The sequence below is a fragment of the Choristoneura fumiferana genome, chromosome 22, assembly GCF_025370935.1.
Source record: "Choristoneura fumiferana chromosome 22, NRCan_CFum_1, whole genome shotgun sequence".
NCBI classification, from domain to species: Eukaryota; Metazoa; Arthropoda; class Insecta; order Lepidoptera; family Tortricidae; genus Choristoneura; species Choristoneura fumiferana.
In genome coordinates, this window is record NC_133493.1 from 459,228 (window position 1) to 472,916 (window position 13,689).

Sequence of the window (13,689 nt, forward strand, 5' to 3'; positions counted from 1 at the left end):
GTGAGCTACGCGGGTTTATTTACAATAAGATTTTTTTTGTGAATATTTTGCATAACCTGAAATTAATTATGGCAATTATGCGTTACGGGGCAATTAATGTCTGTGTTTTGAGACAGTTTTGTTTTTCGGAAACTTTTGTGCTCCCTTTTTTTCCGAACAAAACGGGACTAAACAACACTGTGGTTGCTGGATATTTTTATCATCATCCCAGCCTAGATATACGTCCCACTGCTGGGCACAGGCCTCCTCTCAGATTTGGTTTATGAAATTATTAAAAATCGTCAAAGGTATAGATCATCAAACTTCCGGAGTGGGGGCTAGTGACGTCACTATTAGGTAAAATCGTACCATATATATATATATAGTGACTTCACTCGAAACTTCTTAGCACTGTATCCTTGTCATTTTTAGGGTTCCGGAGCCAAAATGGCAAAAACGGAACCCTTGTAGTTTTGCCATGTCTGTCTGTCTGTTTGTCTGTCTGTGCGTCCGTCTGTCCGCGGCTTTGCTCAGGGACTATCAATGGTAGAAAGCTGTAATTTTAACTATGCTGACAAAATGGTACAATATTTTTTTTTATTTTTATGGAACCTCCCATATACGTAAAGTGGGTGTGTTTTTTTTTCTCATCCAATCCTATAAAGTGGGGTACCGTTGGATAGGTCTTTTCAAGTCCAAGTCAAAGTCAAATATCTTTATTCAATTTAGGCTATAACAAGCACTTATGAATGTCAAAAAAAAAATCTACCACCGGTTCGGAAAAACCTCTTGCTGAGAAGAATCCGGCAAGAAACTCAACGAGGTATATATATATATTTTTTTTAAAAACATATTTACAATATTATTAAATGATGTTTAAACATCACAAGTATTTTAAAACCATTAGGGGTTTGCTACGACGATTTTTCGATTCAGTGACATGTTTGCGAAATATTCAACTTTAAAGTGCAAATTTTCATTAAAATTGAGCGTCCCCCCCCTCTAAAATCTAAACCGGTGGGTGGAATAATTTGAAAAAAATCAGGATGGTAGTAAGTTTATCAAACTTTTAAGGAAAACTATAACGGCTAAGTTTGCTTGAGAATTATTAGTAGTTTATGAGTAAATAGCAGCCTAAGGTATAAAATATACCTAAACTTGGAAGATTCCGTATAAAATACGAAATCCTCAGAAAATATTATTTTATTTTTTCGTAATGGCTATGGAACCCTATTTTGGGCGTGTCCGACACGCTCTTGGCCGGTTTTTTGTTTGTCAAACAAAAGAAAAACAGTTTTTTTTAGTCGTCTAGCCTATTTGATAGGAACTAGCTGATGATACCTACTGTCGAGCTAAAAGATAAAAAGATTTAAGTATAAATGCCACTTTTTAACCCCCGACGCAAAAAGAGGGGTGTTATAAGTTTGACCGCTATGTGTGTATGTGTGTCTGTCTGTGGCACCGTATCTCTTAAACGGGTGGACAGATTTGAATGCGGTTTTTTTATTTGAAAGCAGGTTTTCTAGCGATGGTTCTTAGAGATGTTTCATCAAAATCGGTTCAGCCGTTTTTGAGATATTGAACTTTGAAGTGATAAAGTCGGGGGCTTTCCAACTTTTTGTTGATTAGGTATATACACCTTCATCATCATGATATCAGCCGTAGGACGTCTGTTGTTGGACATGCCACCCGCATAGACCAGCTTCCCGGCTTGCTTCGGTTGGAAGTGGCCTGCAAGCCAGGTCATCCGTCCATCTCGTTGGTGGACGTCCTACGCTGCGCTTGCCGATCCGTGGTTTCCACTCGAGAACATTTTACAGTTTATCACCTTGTTACTACTTATATGCCTTCTGAAAACTTAATAGGGAGGTAAGTACAGTTGAATCATTTGATTCCTGACCCATCGTAGTTACGTTCTCACAGTAAGTGTCACAATGAATTCCCTTGTCAAGTAACGCGATGTTACCTTGACTTTTTCTACGAAAAGGTTCCACTGTGGGTCACGATTGAGTTGGTTCGATTCGAACATGGCGGATGTAGACAATATCTAATTTTGCTATTTCTGTTTCTTTGGCTAGTTGAAGTATAATTTTGATAGTGTTTTATGCGGCGATTAATCTTAACAGTGAACAGTGATCACAAAATTCTATATTGCTCTCGTGTCTGACATTTTTTAATGCGCAAAATTGTCCTCATGGTTTCTGGAATTTTACTATCAAGTTGCAAAAGCTACCATCACCGTACAACGTCCCTCTCAAAGAGAGTTTACTTTGACACTGGCGAAATTGTCTTATTAATAAGGACAGAAAAGCCATTATTTTAAAAGAGAAGAAGAAGAATGGTTCGATAGTACAAACAATCAAACAAACAATTTTTTTTATTCACCAAGAACATGGTAGGCAGAGTAGATATTATAACAACAAGTGGTATCACATATCATAGTCAACATCATAAATAAGTGATCATTTCTGTACCTTGTCGCTTTCAGTCGTTACACAATTTCATATGGCTTTTCAAACATGACGTTAAAGCGACAAGGTACGAAAGTGATCACTCATTTATGACGTTGACTGTACAACATTTCTAATATGTGACAGCGACAAGTTACTAAAATGTACCTACCTGAATAAAAACAGGTCTAGAAATCCAATCTATTGACTCATAATCACTAAGCAATAATTTATGCGAAAAACATATTTATTATTCATCTCATACATAACCCAACTAATAATCATCATACTTACCTACACACAAGTCAAGTGCTGTACATAACCTCCTTTTCCCAAATCGGCGATGTTTTAGTTGCGTCAATGTTGACGCGATGTCAAGTGGCGCCGCGGGCCATGCTAGTATTACGGTAAAATGATCTACCAGAGGCGAGGCATTGTAACAACCTCGATTCCCAGTACACCCGTAGTAGGATGCGTATACGGTCTAGCCCCCTTATTCATAAACGACAATCAAACCTATTTTAGTTAAAATGCCGCTAAAATTCGTTTGTCCTTATCTGTCACTTCGACATTTGTATTTGTTAGAAAGGGACAAAGCATTTGTTAGTTAACATAGGCTTGTTAAGTTTTATGAATAAGGGGGTTAGACTTTAAATTCATGAGGCAGCATAGAACTATGAACTTGTTCCGCCTATGCTACAAATAAAAAATAAAAGCAAGTTTCTGTTAAAAAAACCATTTTTAATTCAAGCTTTTTTGGCTGACTGTACCAAATTTTAAGTCGGTAGTATTAACCATTGAGGAGTTCCCTCCTGCGGAGACAATCCTGGGAGGACCACCAAGATGTAACTACCAGATTATTTTATTGTCACCAAAATATAAGTAGGTCAAATGAATACAAACAAATCACATAAACCCAAGTATATACCTCACTACGCTGACGCGTTTCGAACTCAACCAAAGTTCATCATGAACTTGTGTGATGGAGAAATTGTAATTGTTACCGCGAAGGGAGGAAAGAGGAAGCGGGAGGGGAGGGAAGCCACAGGTAAAAGCTAGTACATAATACATTGGCTATTAATAAATATATTACGAGTATGTTTAATACAGATTTGACCTCTCTCTTATTTCGCCGTCGGTCAAACGTGAAGTGCCCTTAACTTAAATATACTTTAATTGGTCATTATGTGTTCGAGATTACATGTCGCCATGGGCACAACTTAGCTAACTTTGACGTGGTATTTTGAAAGATAATTATTTAATTATCTGTGATGCTCGAGCTTTACGGTGAAGAAAAACATCGTGAGGAAACCTGGACATACTTGCGAAGCAATTCAATGATGTGCGTGGTTCCAATCTGTAGGTATGTGTTAGTTTTATGTATTCTTGATACAGCTCTGATCTACTGTAAATTGCACCACCTGCTAAAATGTATTCCTTATTTCTGTCCATTGTAAAGGTTGCCTGGAAGAGATCGCTCTGAAGCGATAAGGCCGCCTATTGCTTACCTTAGAAAATCTCTATGTATATACTTGTTTTCTCTGTACTGTTTACTGTATTGGTGTGCAATAAAGAGTTATTGTATGTATTGTATTGTATTGTAGGTACTGGGCCCGGGTGGGAACTACGGCCCAAGCCCTCTCATTCTAAGAGGAGGCCTGTGAACAGCAGTGGGACGCATGTAGCTGGGGATGGTGACTAGTGATATAGCGGATGTCTGTATCCGGGTAGTTTTCACTTTTACCTGACTGCCCGAAGGGGGTTATGCTTTTCGTACCTACGTATATATGTATGTAAGTCTATTTTTTTGGCGCCCTCTGTCGCATAAACGATTGGACGGATTTATACACCAGGTGTCATTAGATTCGTCAACTGTCAGAGTGACATAGAGTACAATAATAATTCAAAATGGCGAACGCGAAAAAAATTTTTTTACTCAATGACAGTAAATTTTATTTTTCTTTTACTATAAAAATATAGGAGTCTAGATGGTCGAGTGGTTTGACCTTTGGAATCTCAAACAGAGGATCGTGGCGTCAAATCTAGGCTCGCACCTCTTAAGTTATTCGAATTTCATGTGCGAAATTACATCTGAAACCCAAGAGCTTTATTGTGAAGGAAAACATCACGAGAAAAACTACACACACTTTTAAAACTCAATTGTTTGTGTGAAGTTCCCAATCCGCATTGGGCCCGCGCGGTAACTAGTTAGCCCTCTAGTTGTGAGAGGACGCCTGTGCTGCAGTGGTACGTATATGTATGGGGCAAGATGATGATGATGATGAGAAATCTAGCCTTTAATACAATAGAAATTACACGCATTAAAGTTCTAAGCGCTCAAAAACTTGCTTGGAACCAGTGTAGATTCGTGGTAGTGAGCGAGTGGCCGCGCTCTCGGCGCTTGCGCATAATATAGAGTTTGCTATCGGTACAGGGTAGAAGTGACCCAGGGTTGCTAGGTTTAGTGATTTGGGATTATTACGTGTCAGATTTGGTGGGTTTTTGTGAGTGATTTGCTAGGATTTGTAAGGTGTTGGTGAAGTGATATTTGGTGTTTTTTTCCCGTTTTTTTCTAACGTTTTTCTGAAGCGATTTGGTTACAGGCTAGATTTGAAATTTTTAGTGATTTTTTTTAATACTTTTTTCTCTAAATTTTATGGTTTATAAAAAAGTAGGTACCTACAATATATTTATATCTATATCTTCATATAAAATGACGATCATGTATCCTATATTAAAATATGAAACTGGAATAACAGAATCCAAGACAAACAGTTTTTCGAAAAATATGAGCCACACTATAAAATATATTAAAACGAAAAATAAGCAAAATACTAACATTAAAAGTTTAAAGCACTAAGTTATAAATAGATACGTTATGACTAACTAATCAAACTCAAAAATCAAAATATCCGTGTAATTTATGTAATACATAATTGAAGTTATTCAATTAACCAATGACCATCAATAAACAAACAGTAAAGCCAGGGTTAACGTGACTAGGTTAAAAAACAAACACTAAAAACATACTAAAACAAAGAAACAAAATATTCTAAAATAAATGAGGTGCGGTTACAAATTGAATTAAATTAAATCCGATTATACAGCTTTTAATAGTAGATTATTGTCGTGGCCTGGAAGTAGGCAATTGCTGGCTGAGTATGAGTATTAAACGGACGAGCTTGCGAGTCCGTTTAACTAATACGAAGCCAGCAATTGCTATTCCAGCCGAGACTAATATAAAGCTTTTCTCTCAAAAATGGTGAATAATTCTGAAATAGAATAAACTTTTTCTCAAAATATATTGTAAAATTTAATTTTATTCCAAAATCTTTCTTATGCTTTCCCGCCTTTTTTCATTAAAAATAAACTGCAGGAGTATTTTTCCACGAAAACACCACAAGCTATTTCAGACCCAATAGAAAAAGTCCGGAGTTCCAACAAAATATCTGATACCGCCATTAGACTTGGCTGTATACGACTTGTGCCAACAATTCCATGGCTTTTTAACTTTAAAAAAAAAATGTGACTGATTGCAGGCGCGCTAATTCATTATTGTCGAGCGAGCGCGCCTGCAATCCTTTTAACTTTTTAATTTTTCGCTGACCATAAACTATGCACTTCACCTTCTGATATGTAAAGAATAATGTCAACTTTTACGGACATTTTTGAGAAAATATTATTTATTTACAACACAAGATACAATAATATGATAGGAGGCAAAATAAATAAAAACTATATAAATATACCTAACTATAAAAGAAAACACCATCTAAGAGGCCCTCCTGCGGCATAGACCCCAACACATTGGCAGCATTACCTGTCTGTACAGTCAGAGAAATTCGCTGGGAGAGGTAAGCGCCAGCTCTGGGGTCTCCTGAGGTCTCTATCAGCCGGGTGACACTCAGTATTTTGTATTGTTTCAAAGCAAATAAATGAGTTTGAGTTTGAGTTTCCCGGCATGGAAATACCGGCCCTGTTTTTTGTGTACACGCCCATAGAAACTGACAGGAGCTTCTATGGGCGTGTACACGAAAAACAGGGTCGGTATTTCCATCCCGGTATTATCCGGGCCGGGAAAGAATGTCACCCTATCAGCCGGGACGACAAGGCCCATACAACTTGTGTCTATCCTTTCGACAACTATTTCTAACCCTGTACTATCGAATCAACTGAAGCTTCATCCACTGAGAAACCTTTTCGAAGTAAAATCATTAGTGACATCGCATTGCTTGACAAGGGAACTCATTGTGAATTTGTGACACTGTAAGAACGTTCTACGATGGGTCAGGAATCAAATGATTGGACTGTACAAAGTCTCATACCAAATACGCCACAGTATTAACGGAGAAATGACTGATTTCAATACTTCGGAGCACACATTTTTAGGGTTCCGTAGCGAAAATGGCAAAAACGGAACCCTTATAGTTTCGCCGTGTCTGTCTGTCTGACTGTCCGTCCGCGGCTTTTCTCAGGGACTATCAATGCTAGAAAGCTGTAATTTTGCACGAATATATATGTTAATTATGCCGACAAAATGGTACAATAAAAAATTCTAAATTTTTTTTTTAATAAGATATGAACCTTATCATTTGAACGACATGTTTGAAAAGCCAAAAGACACTGTATGCCGACCGAAAAGAAAAAAGTACAAAAGTGGTCACTCATTTATGACGTTGACTGTACAACCGCAAGGAAACTCGCTTTCACGTAAAAAAACCGCATCGAAATCGGTTCATCCAATTGAGAGCTATACGGTGCCATGAATAGACGGCGTCAAGCTTACTCTTAACTAAACTTAAAACCTTTTTGCTTCGGGGGTCTTTATGAACAAAGTTACAAAAAATAAAAAAAACCGTTATCTTTGTTTGAACCCAGAAAAGCCAATAAAAAGCCCCTACGAGAGCTTTTTACGCGTTACTAAGCGAGTGAAATGCAAACGAATCCGCGCGCATAAGCTAGTTAAGCATAAAAACACACTTAAACCTCTTTTTACGTTACCGGACGTGGAAGATCCTTGGTTTAACGAACTTTAGCATTAATTGAAGCTTAATTATAAAAACTGTCTACAAAAAGCCCATCAAAATGGGCTTAGCAATTAAAACGATGACAAAACAGTTTTTGTCGACGATGTAGTACAAACATAAGCACAAGCGTTAATATTTTTTTTGTTTTTTTCTTGTTCATTGAACTTTTGCAAGCTTTTAACTAACTTGCATTGAAAATTGAAATGTTACTTGGTAGTATGTTAGCTTATTTAGGTCAAATCTTGCTAGTCGAATTAGAACCACTTCCTATGGTCGTATTTACTTCTGGTATGCAAATATACGTTGGATGACAACACATATAAGTACAGTGAGCAAAACAGCTTGTATTAAAGTGTTTTTTTTTACATTTTTTTTTGTTTTCGTTGCGCCTTAGTGTCAAATTTTTGACACAACTCAATATTTGATACCATCAGCCAAATATGTGGTCTATTAATACGTTATATCTTTTGCTCCCTATTTTTATTGTAACTATTATTATTATTATTTTGTTGCCTATTGCTTACCTTAGAAATCTCTATATACCTACCTACATACCTATATTTTCTGTACCTACTGGCACTATATTTTCTGTGTTTACTATGTGTTGATGTTCAATAAAGAATAATTGTACTTTATTTTAAGTATCTGTCATTTTGGAAGTTCGTCTTTTAGCTACATAGGATAGCGTATTCCTTTGATAGGAAGCTGTTTAAAATTAATAAATCATTTATTTGGCTGACCGTAGAATACATCTTTCCGTATTAGGCAAACACCTTATTACTAATAATTGTTCAATCACTTTTGACGCCGACTGTATCTTATATGTAAACCTCTAGCGAACAAAACCGATATTCTTTCGAATCCGGTTGGCTAAAAATACGAAATATACATAATTATATGTATAATACTATCATTTATGTATTATTATTATCATAACTGGTCGCAGGCGTCTCTGCGGTAACACTTTGCTCGAAATTAGCTCGGAGCTTTAAAAGTTATATTACTGACTAGCTTTTGTCTACCGTTGTTTCAATCAATAATTTGTTCACGGTAAACATGGTGCTGAAGAAGCTTCAGATTCACACCTTTAACCATAATGGCATGCAAATGTTTTCTAAAAATGTAATGTCCAATTACCTACATAAGTACAGTCAGCATCAAAGTAGCTGGCTACTTTTGTACTTTGTCGTTTTACAGCCACTACTTTTTATGGTTCTGGAGCCAAAATGGCAAAAACGGAACCCTTATAGTTTCGCCATGTCTGTGTCTTTCTGTCTGTCCGTCCGCGGCTTTGCTCAGGGACTATCAATGCTAGAAAACTGTAATTTTGCACGAATATGTAGGTACGTAAACTATGCCGACAAAATAGTACAATAAAAAAAAAAAAAATTTTTTTAGTGTACCTCCCATAGACGTAAAGTGGGGGTGATTTTTTTTTCTCATCCAACCCTGTAGTGTGGGGTATCGTTGGCTAGGTCTTTTAAAATCATTAGGGAGTTGCTAAAACGATTTTTTATGATTTACGAACTTATAACACCCTTATCTTTTTGCGTCGGGGTTTAAAAAAAATACACTACCGTCTAGTTGCCAATAGGATCTACAATGGGGATCGATTCTTCTCATCTTCGATCTCATCCCAGCTGCTAAGTTCCATCACCGCAGCACTCAGCATAAGGTGGTTTTTGCCCGCACCATCTTGATGATTGGTGCTCTTCCACTGTGCGTTTTAAACGATCCTTTCTCCCTCGCACGTGTAAAATATGGAATGTACTCGCTGCTGGGGTTTTTCCATCTAGCTAAGATTTGGGTACCTTCAAAAGGTGAGTGTATCGCCTATTTCAAGGCCGGCAACGTCCATGGCGTGTCTATGGGTGGCGGTGATCACTTACCATCAGGTGATCCACCTGCTCGTTTGCCAGCTGTTCGATATAAAAAGTAACATTCGCTAGAATGTTCAGTTCAAGTGAATACTCAAGTTTGTCAGCCCCTTTAATGGTAAAAGTTCGTAGTAAAATTTAGGCAAAATTTCGCACTAATTCCGAAAAACTCATAGGTTTTGCAAGGTCCGCCCGGATTGCTACCACCATCTTGCTCGCTAATCCTGCGCAGTGCTTGCACTGTTGTGTTTCGGCGTGGAGAGTAAGACAGCCGGTGAAATTACTGGCACTTGAGGTATCCCATCTTAGGCCTCTAGGTTGGCAACGCATCTGAAATACCCCTGGTGTTGCAGATGTTTATGGGCGGTGGTGATCTCTTACCATCAGGAGAAACACTTGCTCGGTTGCCATCCAGTCGAATAAAAAAAAAGGTCCGAGCCTGGTTTTGTTTTATTCTCTGGTTGAGATGCCAAAGACCAACGCACTACGCTACCAAGGCTTTTTATGTTGCGATAGTTTACCGTAATAAATATGGCCATTAGCGTAAATAACGTAACTCGGTGAAAGTATGTAGGTAGAGGTATTGATTAATTCCAATAAATCTAATCGTTGCCGATTCGCTGTTTTCACCGCGCAAGCTGACCCTGTTTAAATGGACTTTGAAAAGGTTAACACTTTTGTGGAATTAGCGCAGAATTTTATACTTAACAAAATATTAAGCCAAGCCCTTTTTAACCCCCGACACAAAGAAAAGGGTATTATAAATTTGACCGCTATGTGTGTATGTGTCTGTATGTCTGTGTGTGCCACAGACAGGTGCCGTAGCTCTTTAATGGGTGGACCGATTTGAATGCGGATTTTTTTTATTTGAAAGCAGGTTTTCTAGTGATGGTTTTAGACATGTTTTATCAAAATTAGTTCAGCCGTTTTGAGATATTAACTTTGAAGTGACAAAGTCTGTTTTCCCAATTTTAATCGACACAGAAACAGGTAGGGTTTAGGTTAATTATGTTAAGTTTACATCGGCCCGAAGGGCCAAAACTGCACAAAAACAGGAGCTCCGCGTGAGCGTTACAGTACAATACAATACAAATACTTTATTCATCACCAAAAGCAGTACAGAGACATTACAAAATATAAAAAATTCAAGTAGACAAAAGGCGGTCTTATCGCTAAAAAGCGATCTCTTCCAGACAACCAACTTCTGAGAAATTAATAAATATGAACAGACTAATGTAGGAGCGTTTTCGTCATTTTCGAACACTACTAGGTATGTATCTACTCTACCTAGTACTTATTAGAAATGTCAATAACATGATTATGATTGTGTCTTCATCTTCATCACAATTGACGACATCTGCCGGGTTCGCTAGTAGAAAAATATATTTTTTACCCAGGAAAATACCCAATTCGTCATATGTTTACATGCTATCTAAACTCTTAAATATCCTTACGCAAGTCCACTCGATACATTCACAACTTAGACATAATATATTATGTTTATTAACATATTCACTACGTACGTTTCGATTATATCTGACACAGCTGCCCTGGTTTTACTTGAAACTGGATTTTGGACACGAGAATAAATCGGCCATAAATTAAGATAATCTGTTTATTTTGAAAGTAAATCTATTAAACTTGATGTACAAGCAAAAAGCAATAACTCTCATGTGAAAACTGTTGCGGTAACAAATCCGTACTAAAACGAAACTGTCACGCAACTGATAAAAAACCTGCCAAGAGCCAGTCGGAGTCGCGCACTGAGGGTTCCAGGATTGCTTACTTTGACACTAGGTTGATTAGTGACAATTGCCCTGTCATTCTTTGATATAGCGGTAGGGATAGATGGAACAGGGGGGAATTTCTTGATCGTCCATACACCCATATTTGTGATTACAAACAATATTTCTGTCTTCAAAAGCTTATCATTAGCGCTAATGCGCAAAAAAAAATGTAAGGTCTTTGGCCTGATAAAAAAATATGATTCAGTGTTACCAACAGGCAAAAAACACGACCAAACACTATCAATTAATTCTTAATTACTTCCATCTCACAACAATCTCATATATTAATTAAACAAAAACTAAAACAGAGCTCATGCAAAAATGTTAGAAAAAGACAAGTGAAAAAACAAAATGGCGTCCAACGGCCACGTGAAAAAGAAGACGATCAAGAAAAAATAACGATAAACATAGACAAAAGTGATACCACAGACAATGCAACTATAACACCTTTGGAAGTGAAAATCCAAAATGGTGGAGATAAAGAATCAAAAGACTTTCTTGGGGTCCCGAGGAATGGGCATCGGATGTCGTTCATGGAAGAGGAGAGTGCGAAAGAGAGGATGCGGCTGTCCTTGTTGAAGCAGTGCAGCGGTATTCTGCGGCAGGGTGACCAGAAGTACACGAAAGAGTCCTTACACAAGGCGTTCCAGGATGAGGTATGTAACTTTTCTTTGAATGCGTTTGCAGTCATGGAATAACATCACTGACGAGCAAGGGTGATGAAAACGTTATTTTTGTTTTATTTATTAAATGAACTGACTAAATAGTTATCAAGGCAAAGTTCTCGAAAACGTACTGAATGTGTTAAAACTATAAAATTACTAGCTTTTTCCCGCGGCTCCGCCCGCGTGGTAAGGTTATCGCGCGCTGTTCCCTCGGAAACTGTGCATTTTTCCGGGAAAAAGAAGCCTATGTCACTCTCGGCCCATAAACTATCTCCTACTCAAGTCGTCCTAAAAAGACTGAACCATAATGTTATGCCGAGCGTCACCAACTATTATGGTCGCAGAACTAGTAGTTACCTGATTCCTCAAATTTATAATGAACTACTGAGTGAACTCATTAGGGAATGGAAAACAAAAAACATAAGTATATTTAACTTGAAATGAAAAAAATCTTTATAGATAATTAATATTATTTTTTTAATAATAAGTCGTGGTATAATGGCATGCTTGTAATTCAAAATGTCCGGTTTTTCTAATAGTATAAAAACAAAAAAAAAACTTTTTATAGTCTTAAGTCATAATATACCACTAACCATAGCAAGTCTTAATACTAACTATCCTATGTTAAGCGTTACTTGTGTTTTGTAACTTTATAACAAGAGCTAAAGTGCCGACAAACTGCTCTGTAGTTTGGCACAAAACATGTAAATTAAAAATGTAACTCTTAGCAGAAATAAACTTTTCTATCTATCTATCTATCTCTATGCCAAAAATCACGTCGATCCGTCGCTCCGTTACGGCGTGAAAGACGGACAACACACAAACAACAAACACACTTTCGAATTTATACTTAATATTAAAGTATGGATTCGCACTCTGATATTAATATCACACATATTTATTTTTAACAGCTCACTATAATAATGTAAATGGCATGTATGAGTGGAATGCCTTAATGGCTAATGAGAACGTGATGCTATTACACAGGTCGTGAATCTATTATATTATTATGTAGCTTTTAGACTGCCTGAGATATATACATTTGATACTCTTGCGAAATTATATCAAGTTTTATTTTTTACTTGTGTTTACCCGCTTCTTCGCACACGTAAATCGTTAGATCCAGCAGCAGAATTAAAATTTCGGGATTTAAATTGACGTTACATTAAAAACAATCATGTCAATTCATAACACTAAGCCCAGCGGTTGTTATTTCGAGATTTTATTCCTATCCCGTGGGAATATCGGAATAAAAAGTAGCCTATGTTTTATTCCAGATGTCCAGCTATCAGCATACCAAATTTCATCCAAATCCGTTCAGCCGTTTCAGCGTGAAGGAGTAACAAACATACTCACTCACTCACAAACTTTCGCATTTATAATTATTAGTAGGATTTTTATATATATATCCGGTATTAGATGAACATGTATCGAAACAATGAACATATATTTTTAGTCAAGTTTAAAAAGCTAGTCGTGGCACTACGACGGGTTCCGTAGATTAAATTATATTTAAATAGTACTTCAACAATCTCTAAGCCCTAACATAAAAGAAAAGGTCCAGTTAGTGGGCAAGTGTAGCCGGGTATTTAAATCGGTGTCTTTTTTTAATTTATTTTTTTATTCGACTGGTTGGCAAACGAGCAAGTGGGTCTCCTGATGGTAAGAGATCACCACCGCCCATAAACATCTGCAATACCCCTGGTATTGCAAATGCGTTGCCAACCTAGAGGCCTAAGATGGGATACCTCAAGTGCCAGTAATTTCACCGGCTGTCTTACTCTCCACGCCGAAACACAACAATGCAAGCACTGCTGCTTCACGGCAGGATTAGCGAGCAAGATGGTGGTAGCAATCCGGGCGGACCAATGCACAAGGTCCTACCACCTGCAAATTGTCTATTG

The 13,689-nt window shown here is 37.3% G+C and overlaps 1 protein-coding gene across 2 annotated transcripts in view; it reads left to right on the top strand.

Moving 5' to 3' along the window:
- Positions 1–5,028: 5,028 nt before the first annotated feature.
- Nox (NADPH oxidase) overlaps positions 5,029–13,689 on the top strand; it is a 117,304-nt gene continuing 108,643 nt past the window's right edge. For both annotated transcript variants that reach the window (XR_012452725.1, XM_074105134.1), the window contains exons 1-2: positions 5,029–5,100; positions 11,429–11,776. Coding sequence is in view for 1 of the 2 variants with exons in the window: in XM_074105134.1 (XP_073961235.1) it covers positions 5,086–5,100; positions 11,429–11,776 (363 nt within the window). In the remaining variant the exon portion in view is untranslated. The remainder of the gene's footprint in view (positions 5,101–11,428; positions 11,777–13,689) is intronic.